Below are 26,974 nucleotides of genomic sequence, written 5' to 3' on the forward strand. Positions count from 1 at the left end.
GCTTATGTATTTATTGGGGCAAAGAAGATTAAATCTTTGAGTTAAACGTTTGGTGACAGAAAAGAGATGAAAGGATTGGATGAAGTGAGAGAAATTGAGGCTTTAAACAGAATTTTTGCCAGTGTCGACAGCTCTGCCACTTGTCTATAGTTTGTTTAAATTTCCCCCTGGCAAGGATTTACAGTCAAAACAGGAACCACTTTATATGGTTTGTCTTTAATTAGACAAAAATTTTTTAACAATGTTTGTAGATGGCAGATTGGACATAAACTTAATATACTTTTTACTTAGTTTGGTGACAGTATTACAATTTTGCACTTGTTCCAAATTTTTGTAGTTTCACTATCTCAAAAAGGCTGTGATATCCAAACCCCCAAATTTAAAATACTCTGATGCCACAAAATTTTAAAACTAGTGTAAAAATGCAAAACAAATTTTTTTCTGACTTTATTTTTTACCTGCTCAGCAATGAACTTTACAGGCAGTATCCTAATAAAACTGGGTAATCAAATGTTTGTATTAATGGAATCAATGGGGTTTATTATGTTTTCCTGATTTAAAACCAAAGCACAGTTTTCCAATTTTTTGCTTTGAACAATTTGGAGATTGTTCTTAATCTATAGTCTGTAAGAACAATAGGTCTCTTATTTTTGGAAAACACTTTTATTTTTTATTAAGTTTTTTTAACAACTGCACCCAAGTTTGTGTTGGAGTAAAACTTATTGGTTGTTTGTGGTCTGAAAATGAAATTAAAATGGATGGGATGAAATCTAATAAAAGACATAAACTTAGTTTTATAAATAATGTTTTCAATTTTAAGAAGATTTTAGTTGGTCATTCAGAGTGCGTTCACACCAGCCCTGTTTAGTTTGTTTTCATCCAACAAGCTAACATTTTTGCATTGATATTGTCTGAATACATAATTAAACTCTAAAAAAAGCTAATTCTGGTCCGTCTACAAACCTCCGTCTCTGTGCAGTGGAAGTGAACTTTGGTGCGCTTTCATTGCATATGTGTGTGTTTAGCGCTAACATGAGAAATGGCTCATGGTCAAAAAACAAATCCTACAACCGCTAAAATCGTACACCACTCCATTTTTGGAGTGATGAAAGAGATGGAAGTCTCAAAAAAAGATTTCCATCTCTTTTTGTGGAGTTGGAAGTTGGGCTCATAGTCTTCATCTGAGATTTTTGTGTTGTTTCCTTCAGTGGTTCTTGGTAAAGCGCCTCCTCAGGTGATGAGGGGAACAGGTTTTTCAAAATGTCTGGTTTGCTTGGTGGGTACAAAAGCCCATTTCCAAGATACTTTCTTGCAAATTTTAAACTTTTCAAACTCAGAAATTTACACATTTTTTTCTAGAAAATTTTGAATATTCATCTCAAAATTTCAAAATTTTTGGAAAAAACATACTTATTTTTATATAAATGTTTATATAGCAATGTGTCTACAATGACCCTAATATGACATCATGGTTTACTGACTGAAAAGCAGCAAACAAACTGAAATTGAGTCACTAAACATCAATTTATGGCTCATTTTCCAGGTTATCACACACACGCACTCACACACACATTCCTCTGTGTTTGAGTGTGGCATGTCTCTGGATGTCCCCTCCCACTGACAGATGGATGAGGTTAATATCATAATTAAGCGCCGCGGCCGACGGTTCCTGTTTACCACTCGGTTGCTAGGCAGTGACATCAGCTGATCCCTCCCTCTCTCCTCTCTAATCCCTTACGCTCTTGCTCGCCCGTCTCTCTCAGCTCCGTCTCTCCCAGATAGGCGGCGCAGACACGGGCAGAGTGTGGGGGTATAGGACGAGCAGAGAGCAGGGGGTAGATAGTAGCGTGTGTGTGTATGAGAGGCTGGCAGACGGCATGGTCTGGGTGTGGGGACACACTCCGGGAGCCTCCATGTAGAGCGACATCACCTGGACCTGTCCAGCGTTCAGAGAAGCAACAGGCGGCAGGAGTGCTCCCAACAGCTCCTCTTTTTTTTTTTTTTAACCTTTTTTTAGGGTTTTTTTTTTTTTTTTTGCGTTGTTTTGGGAGTGAGCTCCAGGCTGGACCGCATGCATGACACAACGCAAAGGCGAGAAACCCACCATCAGTATCCAAGAGCACATGGCCATTGACGTGTGCCCCGGTCCCATCCAGCCCATCAAGCAGATCTCCGACTACTTCCCCCGTTACCCGCGGGGCCTCCCCCCCGTGGCACCCCAGCCAGCAGGCCACGCCGGGCCCCTGCGCTCTGCCCTCTCCACGCCCGCGGCCGCCGCCGCCACCTCAGAAAGTGATCGCCCCAATGAGGACAGCCCTGAGCGGGCGTGTGCTGGAGCCTCCGCCTCCCTGCAGGCCGTCAGGAGGGACGAGGAGCCGGACGTGGAGGGATACGACTCAGACGACTCCAGTGAGTGTTTAATTTCTTACTGCATCTCATTTTCTGCCACCAGTTCCCAGGCATCCCTCCTGTCTGATTTTATCTCCAAGCTTTTATTTTGTCTCTCTCTTTATCTCCAATCGTCTGATTCGAACATAAACGTTGTATCTCTGCGCCGCCGATAACTCTTTTGGTCTCAGTCGACAGGCAGCCAACTGTTGCTGCTGCTGCGAATCCAGCCTCTCCCCCCTTCCTTCTGCTGCTCAGCTCTGATTCCTCTGAAAGAATAATGCGTGTGATTTTTACTGCAACAAAGCATCGCATGAGGCTGTCTGTGTTGATAAGAGTACGTTTTTTAAAAATCACCCATGTCTGAGGGGGGTATGCTAGGGGTTTGGTCTCACCAAGCCGAGTGATTCATGGCTTCTCAGATTAACCGCCCAGTGGAGCTCATCCACATACTGTACCCAGAAAGGCAACTTCTGTCTGGCTGGCTGGTTTTTGTTTGGGTTTCTGACGCATGAAGATGTAAGGCTTTTTTTGTGAATTTAATCTTACTGGAGATTTATGGAAATATTGAACCGTCGAACACCAGAGATCTGTGTTTGGTTTTTTTTTCACTTCCAAACCCACTACCGACGTCTGAGGTTTAGTTTCGATCATTACTGATCCAATACAGAAAAATATTGCTAAATTGACTGAATTTGTTTCACATATTGTTCCCAGAAAGGCAAATTCAGTCTGTCAGGCTTGTTTTTCTTTATTTATATCACCTTGAAGATGCTAGGCTTTTAAAAATTTTTTTATCTAACTCGATATTTTTCTGGAACGATTAACTGAAATTAATCAGTTATTGAAATAACTGCCAACTAATTTAGCAATCAATTAATCATTAGAGTATACACATTCAAAAGACCAATTGCAGAAAGAACAACTGGTCAGAGCCGTAATTAAGCCAAAATTGTACAAAAAATATTTACATTTGGGTTTAAGATAAAAAACAACCTTCTTTGTCTGTAAATATGTTCTACCCAGAATTCCCCAAGTGTCATAGTTTTAGCTTCACCTGCTTCAAATTCTGTAAATATATATAAATAAATCTCCTATTAAGCACCTTTTGCTATCTTTTATTAATCAGTTAATCCCAAAAATAATCAACAGATTATCCCTACATCGAATTGATGTAAAGTTAAGCAGAAACAACTGAGCTTTTCGCATCTTTTTTAGCTATATTTTTAGCTGCAGTTGCATCCTTTGCTGCAAATGATCAAGCGTTGACTAAAGTAAAGCTATGTGATTGCATCTTAAGCAATAACATTTTAATTTTCTTATTTTAAAAAATATTGTATTTGTTTGTTGTTGTTTTTTTGTATTTCTAGTGTTGTATAAAATAAGATTAAGTGGTTAACTGGAAAAATCTGCAGAATGTGCAAACCTTTTTATGTGATTGTCAGAATAATCATTAAAATAATCATTATTTGCAGTCCACCTAGATATCTATGAAAATACCGAACAGTCAGAGATAAAAATGAAAGTAAACTGCTTTCTGAGTCCACTTGTTCCTTCTACCTGAATCTCTTTATTTTTCCAACGCTGTTGTCTGATGGATCAGAAGCAGTGGAGGTATTTCTGTTTCAGCTTTCAGCTGCTGAACAGGATGAACGCCTCCCATCATCTTCGACTCTTACCGAACGTTTGCTGCAGGTATGCTTTGCAGAAAGGGCTTGTGATTGCAGGTTAATGTGTGACAGTAGTGTGCCTTCTGCAGGAGTTAATCCACCCAGAGTGGCATGCTGTGGGGAGGGTTAGGCCAGTTCTTAATCCAGAGCTGGACAGGAGGGTTGGAGGGCAGAGATGGGGGATGGTAGGCAGTAGAAAGGATGGATTCTCCTGGCAGATGTTGCTTTATGACCTCCACTGGGCAGCCAGGGTTTTACTCAGTGAAGAAGCACAGAGTCTATTAATCAGTCAGACCAGTCCTCAGCCTGTGAGACAATTCACTTTTCTGTGGAGAGACTCTGAGGAATTTTGGCTTTGGCTAGAAACTTGTTTTCTGACTCGGAATTAAAAATATTTCCTGCCAAGTGATTCTGTTTTCTTGAACGCTTGTGTTTTCCAGCCATTTACGTACAAACAGACCAATTAAAAGGTTATGGCAAATTTTAGATTTCGTCTAATGCTTGGATGTGCTGAGGCTGATCTTTTAAATAATTTTTTTGCAGATTCAGATTCCTCTTTAAAGATGCATTTACACCAACTCTGTAAGCAAACTCCAGTTAGTTTTTCTAAAACGTCCGGTTCATTTGTGAATGTGTAATAAAAGTCTAAAGTGGACCAAAAAAGCAAACTCTGGTCCGCCTACAAACCTCACTCTGTTTGGTTGAAGTGAACTCTGGTGCATTATGAATGTATATGTGAATGCCAAGAGGACCAAAGACAGCTCTAACAGCAAGAAGCAGACTACAATGCAGTGCATTCTGGGTAATGGCAGGAGAAATGGCTGTGATTAGAAAATATCAATTTTACAACCCCTAAAACCTGACACCACTCCATTTTGGTTTACATTTTGAAGGAAGTTGCTTTTAGTATCTTCTTCAAAGATTTTCATGTTATTTTCTTCAGCGCCCCCCAAATGCGAGGAGGGGAACAGGTTGCTCAAAGGGTTTGGATTGTTTGACTCAGTTGAGTGGGAAAAAAAAATGCAGCAGCTGAAATCTAACAAATATTGCAATTTTGGTCCACAATCAAACAGAGTGTACCGGACCTATTCTTATTGCACATGAAATAAAAGAAAAAAGAAAAAAAAGCTTTTATTTGCTTTTATAAAACCTACTGTGGAAGGGCAACAGTTGGAGACCCCTGAGCTCGACTATAAGAAGATTCACAAGCAGCACTGAAAAAAATTAGTTTTAACCTTTAAGCTCTGAGTGGTTAGTAATTATTTATAATAAAAGCTGTAAGAACAGTTACTGTTCAAGAGCAAGAACAGAATTGACATTTTGAATTTTCTTTTTTATCTTATGTTTGCAATTACTGCAGTTAGCACAGCTAGCATTACTAAAACAGCAGTTTCTTTGTGTGTTCCCTGGAGGATGTAGATCCTTACCATAAAGGAGGAGTAATATGTGTTTTCTAGGCACATAGGGCCATTTTATAGCACAATCAAGTAACTGTCTCCTTCAGTTATTATGAAGTCTTAATTTTTAGTGAAAGAATCATAGCTGTTTCGTTTCAAATTCCGTTTATGGGTCGATTTTAAAGTTGTTGAGTCTATAGTAATGTCACTAGATCATAACAAGATGGAGAAGTCTAAGAAAAATAAAAGCATTGTTTGCTTCGGTCACTTTTTACTTCTGTATTTACCACGTTTGACTTCTTCTGGTACAGAATTGTGACTTGTCTCAGGTCAACGACGTAAAAGTCAGATAATATTCGACACGACCGTTGAGACTTCAGACGCTCTGAAATGTATCCAATTTAGTACCACTTATGGAAGTGGCACAAATCAATTTTTGGGGCTAATGAAAAGATTGGAATTGGGCAGTTCAGACATGAAATTGTGGCATAAAGGCAGAAAATATGATTTTTGCCTACTGTGTGTACATAGCTTAAGTAGTCTTTAGTCAGAACTGCACAGAATTACAAGTCAATGTTGTCAAAAGTAAAAAGAAAAGAGAAAAATAGAAGAGTAGGGCAAAGAGAGATTGTAATAGTAATTTTTATCAATCTCTATTCATTTTTCTAACAGTGTTTTAACTCACCAAACATGAGTGTTTGCACTACAAACGCAAATGTTGGGTTTGAAAGTTCAGTTAATTTAACACCAATCGCTATCATGAGGACACAGTGACACAACACTTCCAGTACAGTTGCTGTGTTTTTAGCAGCAGAGAGCCGCTGCATGTGCATCATGAACGAGTGTTTCCCTGATCCTCTAAAGCAGCTGAAGCATCTCTGAAACTGGAGCACTGGAGGAAGAGCTTAGTCATTTGTTGTTGAGGGGGAAAAATCCCGATGCCAGAGCTTTGAAGCTGCATTTTAGAGCTGCATGTTTTGCTGTTGCTCAGCATCAGTGCACCTTGGTCCACTGAAGGAATATGGATCTCACTTTATATGTATGAGAACGAAACAACTGAAGAAATGTTCATCTCAGGGTTGTTCAGCTAGGAAGATTACCGATTTATTCAGCTGATTGCTCTTTTCTCTATCGCAAATTGAGATCTGTTTGAGCCTAGCTTGATCACCATGGTAACACAATCTAAACTCATCTACTCCAGATCCCTGTGCTGTGTATTTTGGACAAAAAAACCCCTCAGTACTTACTCTCAAAAAGTAGTGGTACCTATGTTGAAGATGTGTAAGAAGCCAAAAAATAAATCATTACATATATACAGTATGTCGCTCTAGCATAATTTCATATTTAAGAATTTAGAAAAAATACAAACTTTATTTATAGGAAGACACTGATTGATTGACAATAAAACTGCAAATGTTTTATTGTTTGCACACTAAAACAATAAAACAGTTTTTTGTTGTGCAAGTTTTTCTCATTTGGAATGAGAAAAGCAGGAATGTAAATGTCCTTCCTCACACCTCACTGCTATGTAGAAAGCCTTTTTAATCAAACTGTCATGTTTTTAGAGTGTGGAAGCCGGAGTGCCCAGAAAGAATCCACGTATGCGCATGGAGAGTTTACAGTTTTAAATATATATTTTTATTTTTGGTTTGGTCTTCTGTTTATTTGCTGTAATTTTTTCATCAACATTACTTTTAGAAGTAGAGAATTTTCACACCTAAAAATCTGCATCTTTGCTCAATTAAGAGCTTCCAAGAAAATAATTTAACTTTCACTTTGACTACTTTTCTGTGCTTTGCAGCATTTTCTCCAACAGCAACTGCTTTAGGTTCAAGTTTGGCAAATAAACATCCTCATATGAAGGCAGTTGTCAGAAAATGTTGTGTAGACTTGAGGAGGTTCTGCTTGTCCAGAGAATTTATAAAGGTCAGTTTTAGAGGAGAAACTGAACTGAATCTCCTCATTATAAAATAAAATCAGATTTTTTTCTTTGTTTTGTTGATCCTTCTTAAACAGAAGCAAAAGATGGAAACATTTATAAGTATCCTGTTATGTATTTAATTTATAATCATTGACTAAATTTCTCTACTTTTTTACACGTTTTTATTTGTTGTTTTTTTCCTTTCTTACTCTGGAGCCGTTCAGTCGTATGGAGCTTAAACAACAGGTTGTATCAAACTTAAGGTTTGTGTTTGAAAATGGCTAGTTGTGATTACAAAACCCTCCCTGAAAAAATATAAAGAAAACCTTATAAAATATTATAGACATTTTTGGGCAGAAGAAAAAAAAACCTCCTTGGTTATTTAAGAGCGAGTTTTGTTTGTTTGTTTTTACCTCTCTCCATCTTCCTCTTCCAGATTTGGTTGAAGCAACTTCACCTGCCTTAGTTGAATGTTGGGGAATGGCTTAGAGAAATAAGCCTATAATTAAAATAATTTAAAGCACACAGACAATCTATGATCAATTTAAGAGTAAAGTCTAAATAAAAAAGGATCCGTTATGTTTATTATATAGGAAGTCATTTTGTGAATGAATTATTTCTGAACATGGGAGTTTCTCCCCTACAGTATAAATATGTTGTAATTGTAAGCTGATTTTTTTTTCTAACTTTGTCAGCAGTATGAGAAATAACCACAACAGTAGCAGATGAATTTATTTCAAATTTTTTGACACATCTTTAACAGGGGTGCTAAGAAGCGTGGGGAGTGTGTTTTTCTGTAAAATAAGAGCATCTGTTCAGGTGTGTTACATCAGTTTGTTTATGTTTGTGTTGACAACGGCTCCGATCGGTTTCCTGGAAGCCACTTTTTTTTTCCTCCGGCAATTTTGTGTTTCCAACACTTTTTGAAGCAACACGATTTATCTCTGGAGAAATAACAGAAACCAGCCTGATCTCTCGTTCAAGCTGAGCCAATTCCCTAAATGTTAAAACAAATTTGTTTTGGTAACACCGATGTAGCAAGCATTTCATCTGCTTGGAAACGGGCTGAGCAAGTTCAGAGATCCCAGTTGACGCCCACGTAGATGTCCACCACCGTGTCACAATGCCTTTAGCTTTTGTCAATAAACTGAAAAAACACAGCCATGGATCACAGAGCTAACATTTTACAGCCGAAGTTGCAGATGAATCAGCTGAACATCAGTTTATGCAAACATCAAACCAAAGTTCCTCTCCATCCTTTTGCTAATAAGACTATTAGTCAGAAACAACTGCCAGAGGATCATCCTAATGACTTTGCAATCACCTGAAGTGTCATCAGTGTGGCAGGATAATTACAATGTCAGCTCCGCTTCCCACAAGGAAATAAAATTTTAAAAATCCCAAGCAGGAAACCAAGGACGTCAACAAATAAATAACCAAGGCAGGAGACATTCCTTTGCTTGTTAGCAACTAAAAGTAGTATCCAATGAGTGCAAGCATTATAAAAATATGATGCATTGTGAAAGAAATGAATAACAAGTGAGTGAGTCTGATGCAATGTCCCAATAATCCCTGGCTGCTGCTGCTGCCATGGGAGCTGAAAGGAGATAGAGAAACATAAGCTGCAGAAATAGGACCGCTTTAAAGGCGGCATCACAGACGTCTTTATTAACGCAGACTCTTTATTATGTTGGTTGAAGCTGATTAAGGTGCTTATTGTTGTGTCTGAAGTTATACCGATTCTATGCTTTTGGAGTCTGGTTGAGATCTGCTTGTTTCCACGGGGGAAACATATGAAGTTATGGGTCAGTTCCTGACCAGAAAACAGCCTTTTGCTGTAATGACCAGCTGATTCGAATAAATAAAGTTGACTAAGGAAAAAATGTTTTACTTTCAATCATTTTTATTGGTTAAACTTTTGTGCTCCACAGGCTGATAGAGGGCCGTATGCGTTGGTCATGTTCAACTACGGTCACTGGTTGGTTCCATCTAATCTACAGATTTATAACAAACGTGATTTAGAAAAAACTTGGAAGTCAGACATAAGATTTGTTGCCGACCTCAACAATTCAAGCATGATGCATGATGAGTAGCTGATGCAAGGTTGCTCCAACTGGAGCCATTGTGCGTTTTTAAATATCTGCTGAAGTTTGACAAATCTTCCTGCTATGTTTTCCCCTAAGATATTTGATCAATTGGTGTCTTTTCTGAAGTCCTTCAACTTTTCTTGACTTCCCTTGGTAGGGACCAGACGTCCCTTGGTTTGGTCCAAGGGACATTGACCAGACCATAGAACAGCAATGCATTCTGGGTACAGAATGAACATAATTTGATGCACTGTATCATAGTGGAGACTGTGAGGACAGGAAACGGAACTGCAGCGTAATCAGTCAACACAGATTTCAAAATAAGAGCATGAATATACACGTCTAAAGTCTTAACTAAAACCTCTGCACAGATGCGAAACTTTATTCAACTGAAAATTCACAAAAGAGCCTAGTAAGTTGGTGCTTTAGAATTTATCCAGAAAAATTCACTTGGGGGGGAAACTAAGTGAGCTAAACAATAGTAAAAACAGCTGGCAAAACGCTAAGGCAGGGGTGGGCACTCCTGGTCCTCGAGGGCCGGTGTCCTGCAACTCTTAGATGTCTCCCTGGTCCAACACACCTGAATCCAACAGCTGAATCTCCTCCTAAGTGCAGTCAAGTTCTCCAGAGTCCTGTTAACGACCTCATTATTTGACTCAGGTGTGTTGAAGTAGAGATGCATCTAAAAGTTGCAGGACACCGGCCCTCGAGGACCAGGAGTGCCCACCCCTGCGCTAAGGCGTTAAAGTAGGGCAAACACTCTCACATATCAGTGCTATGAAGGGACACCAATGACCCCAGCAGTCATGTTTTTAGACTGTTGGAAGAAGCCGGAGTACCCGGAGAGAACATATATATTTCATGGGACAGGGAGAACATGCAAATTTCATGCAGAAACACCCCAGATTTCCAAAATGCTTCAGCCAAATATTAAAAAAGCAAATATTTAGGAAATGTGTTTAAACTTTTAAATAAATCGAAATAGATTTGAGCAAGTTTAACAAGAGACAGATTACAATGTCTTGACTACTGGGTCAGAGAATGCTGCAGCGGGAACAAAAGTAGACAAAAGAAGGAACAGTGGTGAGCGGGATCATGGGTTTTCAGCCGCATGGGGACAGTTAGACACAGCTCACAACTAATCAGTGGGTCTCAGATTCAGCTGTGAAAAACAATCCAAAACATTTTGCATGTACAAGATGTCTTGCAGTTATGTATGAAAAATGATTTAGCTGTATGTAATTAAGAAGAACAACTCTGACCTTTCCCTTTCTGGCAACAAAAGCGGCTGTTATTACTCATAATGCTCTTGCAGGGAAACAAAAGAATAGAAATCTGTTTCGAATGATTTATGGCTTGAAAATGTTTGGCGGCTGTTTGATGTCTCACAGCAGGGATTTGAAAAGAAAACAATGGGAAACAACAGAGGTGAGTTTAAGAGTATAGTACTGTGAAAATTCAGTTTTTGTTGCTAAAATGATTCCCGGCCACAAAGTTTTAAAATGTTAAAATCACAGATAAAACAGGAAAAACAAAAAGCTACTGCAAATGTTATTTATTGAGGTAAAAATCTCCATTGTGGCCCTATTTGAGCTTATAACTGCTCAGTTCATATGAGAGCTAGATGATATGGTTTAAAATAGTGAGATTTTTTTTGTACCAGATCTAATTTTTTTTGTTTTTTTTCTGTATAAGAAATTCCAAATGACAAAAATTATTGTCAAATGTGGCATTTATTTCAATCACCCCTTCTGTGAGTGCTGCAACAGAGTATTATTAATTCATGAAAACTTTTGTTTAATTGTGAGAATAATGTCATGTATAAGTCATAATATTAGCAGAATTAAGGAGCAATCTTACCAAAAGAACACATTCAAATTTAGACTAAAAAGTTGTTTTTCAATTAGAAGAGTAGCTTCTAGAGTTATAGAGTTATCAAGATCCATCTATGTGGTTTTCTTTGAAATTCACGCTAACTTTTGCATGATCATTTCAAAGTTCTGCTACTGATACAACTTTGATGCAGATGTTAGAAGTATTTTCGTACCTGTAAAATGATACCAAAGTACAACTTGGCAAGATGCTCAACATTTCTCATTCTAAATTTTTATTTTTCATATTGTACTTCTTATGAAATTACTGCTTTATTCTCCTAAAATCATGACTTTAATCTGGTAATATTATGACATTATTCCTGTAATTAAAAAAGTAAAATTTATTACAGCCTGGCCCTAATATTCTATTGTGGACTTCACTTGAGTTCAAAGTACAAATAAGTAGAAGCTTTAACACACACTTGTCAGACAAGATGGCCTATGAACTATGGAAACCTAAGGAGTACATTGGAGAAAAAAAAATTCCAACTTTCTAAAATAAATAAAATTGATTTATTGCCTACTTTATATTGTGACATTTTATTGATATCCCAATGGTACCACAAAATATCAAGATAACCTATAAGTCCATATCGTCCACCCCTAATAAGATGAACTTCTTCCATTGGTGTGGAAGGATGTTTTGTTTAGGCCATATTAATTCTCTTTAATTTAGTTAGCAGTGGGCTTGTAACAATGAAAACAAACAATCGGCATTGAATTTAAAGCGTGCTCAGTTACCAGCTTAGCCTCTGTGTTTCTCCAGGTTGCAGAGTCGGGTACTTTTTTATCACACTGGCTGCGAGGCTGATCCGATCAGTCGTGGACTCCTACATATGAATCACACACTGAGGTGAAGTAATTCCTCCCTCCTGGTGGTGTAGCAAGCACCGCTGTGGTGAAAATGAAAACGCTGCCTCAGTTTGAATTTGCTAGTCTATCAACAACTTGGGAGAGATATCATTTAATGTGTTGTTCTGCGCCAAATGCAAAAGAAAAAGCATCGCTTGCCTTCCTGTTTGTGATTTTAAAGCAGCCACTGCCGTCCCAAATTGGCTCCTCACCGTCCTGCGGGACGTGATCCAGTATCTGTATGCTTCTCTCTGGGGGGTGGGTGGAGTTGGGGAGGCAGTGCTCTCCCTCATGAACCAAATCACACATGGACATCTCAATTCTGGCTAAAAACCTGCTGGCTAAGCAGCATAACAGCAACATTTTCTAATTTATTGTGACTCAACCTTGAGTTTAATTGAAAGGGAAAAGTGCATCCCCCACCAAGTGTCCATTCCCACCCACACACACACACACACGTATACACACACCCCAAAGGGGGGCTAATCAAAAACCATTTGAACATGAGGATCTGTGCCACATTAATTAATGAAGGTTTGTAGTGCTTGTTGAGGGCCACATGCCAGTCGGGGCCCAGAGAAGTGACCGCTGTGACCCACATGGCCAAGCTGTGTCTTGTGTTTTTCGGAGATAAGAGTCTCCATCCATGAGCTGAGCACCAGTGTTTGTTTATAACAGGCAGCCAGGGAAAACGAGTGATCCGTGGAATATCTGAAGGGAATGAATGGTGTTCTTTTACATTTATCACAAAGATTTATTCAGAAATGGAAAAAACATCTCAGATCCTAAATCTGCTTGTTAGAAAAGATATTTTGAAATCAACTTTTGCACCAAAATAATCAACAAGTGATTGATTATTAGCTCAAAGTCAAATTCTAGCCTTTTATTTTTTATATACTGAGATAATCGCACATCCTTATAAAGCTACTGCCATGGGTTTGTGTGCTCATAAAGTGTTTGGTAGGGATGGGCATTTTGTTGCATTGTTTATCATTTTTGTGATAACTATCTTACATTTATTTCACAATAAATGTAACTGAGAAAAGTAACTGAAAATCTGTTAACATTAAGGCAATGTGTTGCAACCTAAAGCAAAATACTGTATGTGTGCATCTCATGTTAACTAACTTTGAAAACACTTAGCGCACTTAGCTTCCCCTAAATGATTTTTTCCAGATAAATTCTAAAGTGCTAATTTACTTGACTGTCTTTTAAACATTACGTTGAATAAAGTTTGACATCTGTGTTGAAGTTTCGTTATCGACTGTTACAAATTCTTCAGTAGTTACACGTTTATGCTTGAAGTGTGGGAAGCCTGTTTATGCTGCATTTCCATTTTCTCTCCTCATGTACTCTCTCTTTTTCTCCAACTTTATTTCAAACAAGAAACAGACAGTAGAAAAGAAGATATAAACATGAACAAAATATCTAAGTGTGCTAATAGAACATGTAAATTATGTCAAATTAAATTAGTGTGTGGAGATTGTAGTCTTTCAAGGGCAGACATAATTTGAATATAAGTTAGCGCTTTAGCATTAGCTTCCACTAAATACAGTGTTGTGTAGAGCTTTAGCATTAGCAAAACCAAAGGCTATAATTAGTGCCTAAGATTTAGAAGAACTAACTTTGGCGGTAATAAAACAGTAATTTGATTCCCTGCACTGAAAAGATTGTTTACATAAATTGCTAAACTTTGTTCACAACACATTCAGGATAAATCAGTTACCCAGTTTCTGAAGCTTTCCTTTAGAAAGTCAATCATAAAAACGCCTTCTGTTTTACTTTTTTACATGCTGCCCCAGATCTTTCGAACAAAGCAGAGGTACTGTGAAAATAAATGACAGTCAGGGGTTGTGCCATGCTCTGTGATGTAGTTAATTAAAACAATTTGGAGATCTGACTCTAAAACAAAGTGGCTAAAATCAAAGTAATTTTCCTCCTAAGCCTTTAGAAGCTGCTGAGTGGCCCAGTGAGAGCACTTTTTCCACAAAGCTTTGATAATGTCGGGAAAAGAAACGGCAGTCAAATGTAAGACAGGAATAATCTAATATTTCCCAGTGCACTGTCCTCATTTAGATCCAGAAAATGAGTAAAACTCTTTTTTTTCCCCCTTACTTTTTATCTGGGTTATGTAAGTGCAAAACCTGCAGGACTAAGTTATGTTTCAAGTGGAGAGCAGACGTCTTTTAGCAAGGTGTACCTCCTAACAGTGTTGTAGTCAAGATCACCTAACCCAAGACCAGAGTGTATCGAGACTGTGACAAGACCAAGACCAGCGCCCTGCGCTACATGACACAATGAAATGTGATCAAAATTGCTAATCAAATTGATCTGAAAGATTCACATTCCCATAAAAACACATAGATATTAAATTCTTAGAGCTGAAATAAATGTAACCAATATTAAAAGCAGAACAAACAAATAGAAACACGTAATTGGTAAGTCACGTTATTGCTTGGATTTTAATTGGTGCGTTTTGCATCCAGTGAAAACAAACATGTTAACAAATGAACTGGACAGTTTGCTGTAAGTTTAGTGATATTTCCACAGTTGCGGTATTGACTGGTCTTGAAATAAAATCCCGAGTCCTCAGCGCCCAAAACCGAGACCATCAAAAAAATGGTCTCGAGACCAAGACCTCAACTACTACAACACTGCCTCCTAATAAACAAGTTGGCAGTAAAGTCCACTGGGGATAATCTCCCAAACACTTATCGTCCACCTTTCTAGGGAAATAAGAAAAGGAAGCACAGAGCCATCTGTTGCTTCTCAAATAACCGATCTGTTTCTAGACCTCCGTAAAACAACATTCTCCTGAAAACATCCCCCAAGCCTCATAACACTCAGTTCAATGTAAAGAGCCATTTGAGCGCTGCAATGCCCAGCACAGTAGAATCCTATTAAGAGTGTAACTGCAAGCTGCCAAGCAGTAGTAATGAGTCACTGTGATGTCCCATGTTTTGTTTTCTTGTGAATGACCCAACAAAGCCGGATAGATTTCAGCGAGGTCACATTATGGGTTATTATCCTCCCGCCTCTCAACAAAAACAGCCGAGTGCTTTAAGTTGGCTGTCGCTCTGCTGCAGAAGCAAACTCTGCCTCTGCCCTCACTTCATCCCGCTAAGCACATTATGTAATGATAATGCCAGCTATTATACAGATCCATTTGACGTCTGGCGTTGTCATCAGCTGGGAGGAATGCTGTTTGGCTTTAGATTCTCACACTTTATTTGAACACAGATGAAGACATTTTTAAGCGCTTCAGGAGCTTTTAAAATGTAAAATCCACCTGCTATTTATGCAGCATGGCGGCTCCTCTAGCGGTGTTTCATCTGGGAAGAAACAAGCAAACAAAAAAAACAGTTACTCAATTTGCCCAAATTAACTCCCAATGTCTGATCAGTTCTCTGCCCACGGAAAACGATGAATCAAAACTCACCTAATGTAGCCACAGCTACTCTGAGTGGGCAGTCTGTCCGCTGAGAGCTCAGCTCACCACTTTTTAAATTCTTGCTTTTTGTCTGTTTTGTATTCTCTGGCTGGAAGCATGAAGGTACCGTGTACAGTTTAATGAGGTACATTAGGGATATCTGAGCAGGCAAGTTCAAAGCTTTCATGTTTTTCTTACTTCCGAGTGGCTCTTGCAACTAAGCGAAGAGTTGCCTTATGCACTTGATCATTTTAAGATGTAGCTTCAGAATAAGCTACCACGGAATACATTTTATGTAATTGACTTCCAGATTTGAACACCATGGTTTAGATAGTGGACAGAGTTCATCCAAGTCCTGGACAGAGGCTCAGAACATTTCCAGAACTAGAGGACTAATGTCGAAGCAAGATCTAGAGAAGATGTATTTATCTTTAGTCCTGTTGATTACTGCAGCTGTTTCTTCACAAGTCTATCTTTAGAAATAAACTTGATTGATTTGATTACACCCCAAGTTCAAATTCAACATGGCTGCCTTGCATACAAAACCTTGAGGGCTATGTACCTGCACATCTAATAGTGTAAATTGTGTAATACACAGAACCTCGCTGTTTAGTATCTTTACTGAAGCATGTTACATCCTGTACAGACTCTTATTTGTGAACATGTTTCTGTTGAGAAATGTGTTTGTTAGTTCTGACTTCAGAGAGAGATGGATCGCGGTAAAGGCTCATTGGTCTGACATACACAGCTTAGATATGACAGAAGAGGCAAGATGCAGCACTGTCTCTGGCATGTGATGAAAGGGAATCTAAACCAAACGAAGAATATGTTGGACAGTTTTTCATGTTTTAAACCTGCTGTTCCCTGGAAACCCTGAAATCTGCTCTGCTCTGAGATTTTTATGCCTTGTTTATAACACTTGAGAATAAAAGGTAATCATTCTATATTTAAGAATACTATTCCAGCCACTTATTATCACCTCGTTGAATTTGGTGATGATGAACAAAAGAAACATCTCCGATTATTAGGGATGGACCGATAAATCGGCTGGCCGATAAATCAGTGCCTCCCTACTGATTAATGTTTTTATCCCTTCTGCATCTAGCTTTATGTATTTTTGCTTGGCTTCATCTCTGAGATCTTCTGATGGTATTTAGTGAAATAGGTAACCATTTGTCACAGACCATATTGCAACACTGAGTCAAACACTACTTGCTATAAGAACACACCATATGGCTACAATATGACATCTGTTCTGGTATCTTGTGTACGTGAAGCTTTACAAATAAAACATTTTTTATTTTCTGTAAATGCTAAGAAAGATCTCAAGATTTCACCTCGTTTTTGAGTATCTTGTAATTAGTATCTGCTTTCACTTTCTTCAAGCTTTTTAGGATTCCTGGTTATGTAACAGAGCAGGTTGTGTTGCTGAGAATTTTTTTCTGCATATTTAATTAGCACTCCAATCTTCAGATAAATGGGACTTTCATTTCAGCCCTTAACCTTTAGAGCATCTAAAGTTGTGTTTATACTTGTAATGAAACTCATCAGTGCTAACTACAGTTTTCTGCTAAACAAAGGTTAGGTTCAGCAAAAATGAAAGTGTTTTTACCTTGTTTTCTTTCATTTGAGAGGCAAGAGGTTGTTATAAACCCTCCAGCCTAATAACAGGCTTTACTGTCCATGGTTAGCTTTCCATTCAGGGAGGAAATACTGAACTTTGTTCCTTGAAAGTTTACTTTACCTCACCTCTGATAGATCAATAATAGACCTCTTCCTTACTCTAGAAAACCTCCGGCTTTCAGTTGTTTTTCCCTTAGCAAGGTAAGGTCGTTGAGTAGTTCAGGACAGTATGAAGACGCTCGTTGAGCTAGGATGGACTGATACAAGTCAAACAAAGGATTTCCTTTTAAATTGTGTGATTTCCTCTGACTCTACTAAGGTGGATTTGATTTCCTCTGAGGGCGGAGGGGGATGTCTTTCTTGCCAGATGGTCGCCTGACTGCTGAGGGTTTTAAGATTATGTATGTAATCTCTAATCTTGCTGTACCAAAGTTGCAGTGGTATTAAATTTCCATGTAATCTAGCTAAAGATGTTAAGAGAGTCATACTGTGGAAAGTAAAATACAGGATCCATCGAAGCAAGAAGAGATTACTTCTTATCGGTAACACTTAGGAAATGTTACATGTTTTGACTGGATTGACACCAAGGTTAACCAGCTTATTTAACATCTGGTAGATGGTTCAAACCTTAACCACCCAACTGACATTTTATGGTAAGAGTTACGGTTAAGCCAGATCACAGTGAAATATTCACATTTGATGGAGTGGAAGACGGTGGGTTTCTTTCCTTAACAGAAGCAGAAATGTTGCTTAAGGTCAAGCTAAGTTTATTTGTGCAGCACATTTCGGCAACAAGGCAGTTCAAAGTGCTTTACACCATAAAAACATGACATGGTTACCAATTATGAAGCAAGCAACAAACATTACACTTTGTCAAATACCATAATCAAAATCAAGCAAATGCACATAAAAGTGGGGCTGTAACGATTCATCAAATGATTGACAAATTACCTGCATCAAAGCTTCATTAAATGGTGTTTTACTGTTTAGTGCATTGTGTCCGGTTCGGATTATTATTTGTGTTGCGCAACGCTCTCACTTCCTCTAATGAGTTGTTAACAAATGCTAAGTGCTATTAGCATAACATGTCGACGTTCCACTTTATGTCTGGGACATCCGGTGTCATTTCACTGGTTGATGAAAATGTCCGGGTTCCATCGTTTTTTGGGGAACCAAGAGGCATCCTTAAACTGATGCTTAGATCAAAGGTAGCTTTACAGACCAATCAGAGAATTCCCAGTGTGTTTTATAATTCTGACTTGTTTTTATTTTTGTGCTTTTATTTAACTGAAATGTTGTGATCCTTGTATAAATGCTGTGAAATGTTCTTATAGCAGGTGTTACACAGTAATGATGAGTTATAGTTTTGATGAGTGCGTTTCATTATAAAACTGTAGCTGCATCTGTTCTGTTTACTTCTCAGTGCTCATACAATCACTCATCTTGAGTTTTATTATGGCTTGAATTCATTCACCATAAAAATACCATCATCCATGGTAACAACTCTATATAGGGATTCCTTCAAATCTTAAAATTTTGTGTCTGTGGTTGTCCTGCCTTCCTTTAATCCCCCACAGATGTGACCAGATGATGCAGCTCAGTGCTGTAAACGTCCTCAGAGAGTTCAAGTCCATTAGCAGGTCCAGCTGGATCGGTTATATTATGCATCAGATATTTCAGAAGTTTTTCGTTCTTTTTTTTAGTCAAATGGATGCTTCATAATAACATAAGCCACTATGGAGATTTATTTTTAATTCTGCTGCAACTTTCTGTTGAAATTGCCAAACTTTGTGAGGAAGTGCAAAAACAAAATCAAATGGATGAGAATGTGCCTGTCATGATAACAAATTTTGTCAGACAATAAGCACAATCAAATATTGTGAAAACGATAATATTGTCACTTTGAGAACATTTTCATAATGGCATAATAATGCAGGTTCACCCTCTCACACACCAGTAAACCGTAACTTTGTAAAGGATATTTAACACTGGAATATTGAAAATAATACACAGCAACCAAAACCATAAATAAAACGGATTATGAAGGCTTTGTAAACAAAAAATATTGTCAGAATGAAAATGATCAAGCACATTTTAATTTATCATATGATTAATGATTAATTTGCTTATTGCGACAGATTTAATCATACCAAAGTGTATAAAAAGTGTATTGAACCCCAACTCTTGCTGAAAATAAACCCTTTTACCTAAATGCACAAAACGTGTCGACTAAGCTGTTGAAAAACAGATTCATATTTAGAAATATCAAAGGTGAAATTGGGAATGTAAATACAGTGGACTGGATGATTAGAGGAGAAGGATGTTGAAGGCAGGAAGATGATGCTAAAAGATCATCAATAAAACATAAAGATAACCATCATCAGTCATTAATTCATTTGTCATCTGGATATTACATTTAGACTTTGAACTCCGTACAGTTTCATCATTCTGTCAAGTTTATCGCTGATGGGGAAATTTATCAGTATGAGGAAGCGTCTCAGAACAAAGAGCGCTTAGGCTTTTCTTTAAGAACGGCACGTCGGATCTAACACACATCCTGCAAAGAGCCGTACGTTTCATTGGGATTGGAAAGCTGTGGTAGAAATTGAAAAGAAATGGTGCATGACAAGCCTCCATCCTGCAGAGCTGATCTGTCGACTGCTGCAGCAAAAAGTTGGAGGCTGACTGATGGACAATGAATATCAAGCCTTAAAAACGTAGAACAGGAAGCCACTAAAAGAGCAACTCAGTGCTTTTTGTCTATGATTTCATATTTTCTTTTAATGTTTTCTCTAAATGCTTCCTTTTTTTTCTACAAATACTGTCAAAATTGTACATGGAGGCTCAAATATTTATTATTATTCCATAAATTAGAATATTTTTGAAAGGTTACTTTATTTCAGTAAAGGGAGTTAAACTATTTTGAGCAGTTAAATGTGATCTGTTAAGTTAAATAAATAAAAAATGAATTAAATGAATAACTAGGCTTATGAATAAGAAGTACGTTTTACCAAAGTGCAAAGTTTGCGTAAATAAACATTCACCTCTGCTTAGATGTAAACTTTTTCATGAATAAGGGAAACAGCCTGCAGCTCTCTGCTCATCTCCACTTGATTGAACATTTCTTCTCACTCTACCAGCTAGAGCTGTGTGAGGAGAACGGGGGAACAGAAACCCCACACAGAGATTCAAACAATTATTCACAAGTCTGCTTCATCATACTTTTTATTAGCATTTATTTTATGGGGGTTTTTTTCTAGGGTTTGATCCCAGCAGGCTCCCGTCTTTCTGTCTGACTTGCTGACAGACTTTCACTTTCTTGGGATACATTTCAGTTTATTCACAAGTTTGTCTGCATGCAAGTGTTTTTATGATCTAATCATGAGACTAGCTTGGAGATGGGATTTGATGGATTATCAGCTTCACCAAAATTAGTGTATTTCATAAAAAGCTGCAATGAAAACACTTTTTTTGCATCATTCGAGTCGCATGATCAACAGCCGGAGGTTGCCACTGGTGGAAAAGACAAAGACGACAGGAAGTGGTGGGAGGATGATGGCACGGCATGTTTTCAAATGAATTATCGTGTGAGCAAACTTACTCACATGTAAGTTTCATTGCGTTTCTTATTTAATGAAACACTGCAATTGTTTATTTTTTTAGTTTTGTGTACATTTGTAATAGAAACGTGTGTATAGATTTCACAAAATATTCGCTCCTTAAACTGGAACAGTGAATATGAAAGTGTGCCCTCTTTAGTGTTGATGAAGAAATGAAACAAAACTTATAAGATGCTTTGAAATCATATCTTAGCAACATGAATGCTGTTTTGGCTGTCATTTATTGATCTTCTGTGATCGAAGCCTTAAACTCCCATATTGTCTTTTATAATCCTCATTATTCAGCAGAGCAGCACTAAAGACTCATTCAATATGTTTTAAGCCAAGCCAAAGGATTATTTTCCTCCCAAAAGCTGAGCCATTAGTTAATGAAATCTGCACATAAACTCCTGGACAGGTTGCTGCTTCAACAGCCTCATAAAGAGGAATTAACATTAGCGTCAGGCGCAGGGCCAACCATGGCGTGCAGAGTTATTGAAACAAGTAAAACTCCTTGATAAAAACACCTTCAGGCTTTTAACAGATCATTTGTTGCATTACAAAGGAAGGAAAGACATCTCATGTAATTTTTCCACTGATTCCACTTTTTGTAAAAAAACAAACAAATAAACTGAACATGTCAGAGAGTTCTACAGTTAGCATAGCGTTTTTATTTATACTCATTTGAAGTCCTAAGTTTTCTCCAAAAGTCACGAGAAAGCCGACAGCAGAGAAGCGTCAGCAGATGGCCAACTCATGGCAGCAACATTTTCTGAATGAAAGAACAAGTTCACATTTCAGAGGATGCCAAACAATCTGTGTGAAAATGTGCTTGCCCTCAACGATTTTCATACTTTGCTCAGTTTGTGATATCAGGCTCTGACTGCCAGTCGGAAAGCTTCCTAACATACTTCATCTGTCACCATTTCAACATGAATGAGGCCAGTCAGTTCTGAACAGCCTGCCAGCTGAGAGTCAATCAGCCACTATTTAGTTTTAGCTACTAAAATAAAATCCACTTTGGCAAGTCACAACGTTAGAAGTGTTCGTTTCTATTCGACTTCTGTTTGAACTCCTTAGGAATTATGCCAGCATTTACTCCACGGGAGATGATTAAGGCATCACACCGCAAACAGGTGGAGTTATGATGGATTTCTCCTTCAACTTGTGGTGATTGTCAGGGGAAAAAAAGCTCAAGATTACCAGCTCTGTATGTAGGCAGAAAACGGCTCTACTGTATAATGGAAATATGTAATTTCTGGAGTAGGAATGCCCAATGCCTTCGCTTTTGAGATTTTTTTTTATTTATAAAAACTTTACTTCAAACAAATACATGGGACAGAAAAGAAAACTCTGTTTAAAATGAGGTTTAAAACAGAGAAACTTTGATTTGATTTGCAAACTCAGACTTGGACATTAAGTGGCAGATTCATTAAGTGGAATTGTTGTTTTCATGAAAACAACACAGTTTGATTATAAAATTTGCAGGATAATAATTGTCCCAGAAAGTATTGCAATAAACTATAATATTGCCATTTTGTGATAATTTTTAAGTAATATAATGGTAATGGCGTAATAGTGAATGTATACCCTATTAAAGATTGATAATCCTTAATTTCTAAAGAACAATTAACATTGTTAATTGTTAATTTAATATTAGCAATTAATATGAAATAGTAATATTTTAAACATCCAATATAGAAAAAGAAAACAACCAAAAAGAGTAAATAAAATGGAAACAAAAACCAAACACAATTAAAAACACAAATACAAAGGATTACAAAGTTTCTCTAAACAAAATTGATTTAAAAAACCGTTAATTAAAAAAACTGCAAACAAGCATTTTTAATCTTTTTTTGCAAAGAAAGTATGCAGATATAATTCAACGTTATTGGTGTTTCTGAAGACTTTATCCAACATGTTATTTGATGTTTAAAGTTATTCTGGGGTTAGCAGACATACTGCAAGTCACAGAGGTGTTGTGTATTTTCTGGTCCGCCTCTCTCTGGGAAACTTGGATACAAGCAGAGTAAAGGCTGAGGAAAGCCTCCTACCTTCTCCCTGACATTTATAATCAAAGAAAACTCATTTCACAATAACTCACCATGGCTCCTGCTTGTTTGATAAATGTTAGACATTCCTTGGAAGCAATTTTACACAGTTTTTATGCACATTGACAGAATTTCCTACCTGATTTTACTTCCTAAGGTTAAATTTTTTATGATTGAACTAATTTTCTCTCACTTCCTTGGTTTCAGTTGTGTCCATTTTAACAAGATTTTGAGTGCCGAATGAACGGTGGGAGAACGTGAGGAGTACCAACACAATGCTTCTAAAACAATTCAAATATGTGAATTTGTGCCTGCGTTTGTTTAACACTCTTCATTGTTTGTTGGTATAAATGTCACAGTTTGCTGAATACATCAATTCCTTTGTTTTTATACTTGCCATTTGCTCAATAAAGTTTTTTTAAAAAGGAAAATGTGAGGTGGGGAAATGGAAGGGCTGTTTAAACAGACTTTCAAAATAAGAGCATGACTATGAACATCTACGAATTCTTAAAGGTCAATAACCAAAACGTGAACACAGAAGTCTAATTTTTTTCAACTGAAAGTTTACAAAAAAGCCAAGTAAATTAGCACGCTAGAATTTATTTGGGAAGCTTAATTTAGAGGAAGCTAAGGGGGCTAAATATTTTCAAAGTAAGGAAAGTGACTGAAAATGACGCCCTGTCCTCTTGTGATTTTCATTTCCTTTCTAATTAATGGCAACACTGCAATTGTGAAATTGCGTTTTTGTGACACTAACCAGGGAGCTCTGGGAGAAACTCACTCATTAAAGCTTGGTATATTGTTTTAGAACCTAAACCTGTTTTACCATGGATATATAAATGTATATAAAATATTCACAGGGTAGAAATACTTCCTTAATGCATTGTAGTTTGCTGCTTTTCAAAGATAGTTTAGATAGAACCAATATATGATCACTGAATCCGTATTTGATATTCTGTCAATAAAAATACAGAGGTTTGTTGTAGTTTTTTGTTTTCTTTGTCAAAGAACATTTGTTGAAGATGTGGTTACGTTCATGCTGATACTCTGTAGGGATTCACTTCCTGGCATTGCTGGTGCATTTCTGCACGTTCTGCATTCCTCCACATTCTTCTAGCTAAAGCTGCAGAAATCCAACATAATTTATAGAGGCGGCTTTTAAATCAGAAAGTGGCCAGTGCATCTCCGGCTGCTCGTTGGCTTTACTCTGGAGACGCCACCAAGACGCTGTGATGTGTTCTCCATGCCGGCCTGCCTTATTCTGTGCAAGATCCTCCATGTTGAAAATCAATTATTCTGCCAGGAGTGGAGCTATAATGAACTGTGGACCACTGTAGTGCTCCCAGGTTAAATACGCCCAGATTGGAGGAGAGTGAGGAAGATTCAAATGTTTGGGAATCAAACACTGTTGAAATCTTATCACAGCGCCGGATTTTCTTTTTCACTCGTGTAGCAAATCTTTGTTGGATAAAAATACAAAACAGCAATTATTACGGGCATATCTGATGGTCCATATCTAATGATGTGCAACTGAGCAAGAGATTAGAATAAAGAGTGGATCAGTAATGTCTGCTGCTTTGATGTTTTACAGGGCTGGTTTACTCTTACTTAGAATTTAAATGTCATCTTGCTGTTGTCCTGTAAAGTGATTAGATGGTGGAAGTGGAGGTTCCCTCATCAGTGGGTTTTACCTCTGTATGCGCTGTACAATGGCAGCTGGAAAAGACAAGTGTTTTGTTGTTGACTTACCATTCAGAAACCATTTGTTGCATTCTTGTTCCTTGTGCAGCCGGCTTCACTTCTGCTTTTCAAAGATGTACAGCTATATAATTGTGCATGTGTTAGCAGCCATTTTCACTTGAGTATAAATAGTGAGTTGGAGGTCGTGGCCAGCAGCCGCTTCTTTGGATCTGAACTGACAAGATTCCCTAAAATAGCTCATTCTGAAAGGAGGCAGAACTGAGCAGACTGAAATCTCATTATCTAAGAATGATTTTGTGCAAAAATTTAATGAAGATGTTTTTTTTTTTATCCTATCCTAACCTGTCTGAAGAAGCATAATAGGTAACCTTTAAATAACACAAATCTACAAAACCCTTAGTATGTTTTGGATGTTCAGTGATTTAAAGACCCCTGGTCCTCAAACGTATTCCACTTTTCCTGCACTATTGTAGGAAAGGTGTGTTACTTTTTCTGAACTAGTGCATATCTAGTGCAAGAACTTTTGATTTGATGATTTTGGTCAATGTGGCCACTGGTGTGTGAAATAACTGCTCTGCAAAATTGTTCATAAAACACTGATGTGTGGTGTGATTTCTATCAAACATTTATTCCTTTTGTGACTGACGCAAGCATCACTTTTCTGGCTATTTTGTTAAGAAGAGCATCTCAGAGCTGAAAAGTCATTTTCCTGTCGAGACAATGAAGTTTATTCTGTTCCATTAAATATGACAGACAGCTGTCCTTGTGGTGATTCCCACTGGGCTAAGTGAGGATTCATTAATGTCAGTTCTTTCAGGCGCTATGCGACTCTTAAATGATCTGTGGTCACCCCATCCACCATCTTGTTTTTTTGTTTAAATCTCAGTGCCGTCTGACGCCTGAGGGGAAGTAAACACGACATCCCCGGTTTGCTCCCAGCCCCCAACATCGCTGCAGGTTCTCCTTTACTTTAATAGCATTCCCTCGCCTTCTGAGTATCACACACAAATGAAATGCCACATACAGGAGCAGGATGGGGAGGGGATCTTGAAACTCATTTGGAATGGGCCAGAAACAAATTGGGTATGGATTTTAAAACGTGTAGATTTCGCTTGAAGAGGGGAACAAAAAAAACCCACCCACCTGGGGGTTTCCACCATGAACTGTGCCCCAGTAATGACAGAAAACACAGGCTGTGAGACAAAGCCTTCATTGATAAAAACACATGAAATGATGCAGAGAACAGTAACAACAGCGACGGCAAGCCGACGCTTTCATTAGGCACCGACACACACCTGAACCCAGCGAGAGTATTTAGAGGCTGTGCTTCATCATGCTGTGCATTCAGGCAAGACAAGTCAGCTGCAGACTGTGACATGTTCAGTCAGTCAATTCATGTCGCTGATTGAAGACACTGCAGCAATGGTAGACAGTGATTTTCTATTCTATATTCCCTCCTGCAACTGAGAAAAGCAGGAGCAGCAGGAGCTCTGGTTCGGTTACAGGAGGTTCACTCTTGGTTGTTTCATAGTATTGATATAAACCCTAAATCACCTGGGCGTCTTGTAATATAAATGCAACATTTTAAACCTGTGAGTAGAGTGTCACTTCTTCTCTTTTGCATGTAATTTCAGTTTATTGCGGGTCAAGTTATGATGAGGCATTTTCTGCACACACCAATTCTGTAATGAAGATAAATCTGTGATATGTTCTGTAGTGAACTCTTAAACAGTGATCATTTTCTGCTCTGGTCAAGTCATCTCAGCGAACTGATATGTTTACAATCTGAGTTTTATAAACTCATTTTTTCTATTTTTTGTATTTTATGTATTGATTTATTTGAATAATAATAAACTTTATTTGGAAAGGGACAACGTACAGCTCAAACATGAAGGTCACCATTTGATGCTCTGTACCAAATTGTAGGATAAGCTAATTTGTATTTGGGGTACTTTGAGAGGTTATAAAAATCCATATACAATACAATAATAAAAAACCCCCCATAAAATATCACACTACAAATTGCTTTCTAATAACGGCACACAGACAAACGCACACATAATCACTGGTACACTCACATACACAGAGTCATATATTTAATGAACTAAGTTAATGAACTAGGGCAGGGAGATTTTGATTTTATTCATTAGTCCCATTTTGGCTTTCGAAGATTAAATTTTTGGAAAATTTTGATCTTTTTTTACACTGATGCCTTCCGTGGGTTTCCTGAGTTCATAGTGATGCCCTACGCCGCCATCTTGTTTGACAAGCGTGTTTTATATGTTTACGTTTAGTATATTAGTACAGTAATATAGCAATTCTATTACAAACAGTAATCATTATTAATTTGATTTGTAAATATTGAGCATTAAAAAGGCGGG

General features: G+C 37.8%; 1 protein-coding gene across 1 annotated transcript in view; it reads left to right on the forward strand.

Moving 5' to 3' along the window:
* The first annotated feature begins 1,792 nt into the window (after window positions 1-1,792).
* The window catches only part of doc2b (double C2 domain beta), a 116,583-nt gene continuing 91,401 nt past the window's right edge, over window positions 1,793-26,974 (forward strand). Inside the window, exon 1 of the mRNA XM_014472613.2 lies at window positions 1,793-2,409. Within this exon, the coding sequence (XP_014328099.2) occupies window positions 2,076-2,409 (334 nt within the window). The 5' untranslated portion in view covers window positions 1,793-2,075. The remainder of the gene's footprint in view (window positions 2,410-26,974) is intronic.

Source organism: Xiphophorus maculatus, chromosome 11 (genome assembly GCF_002775205.1).
Source record: "Xiphophorus maculatus strain JP 163 A chromosome 11, X_maculatus-5.0-male, whole genome shotgun sequence".
Classification (NCBI taxonomy): Eukaryota; Metazoa; Chordata; class Actinopteri; order Cyprinodontiformes; family Poeciliidae; genus Xiphophorus; species Xiphophorus maculatus.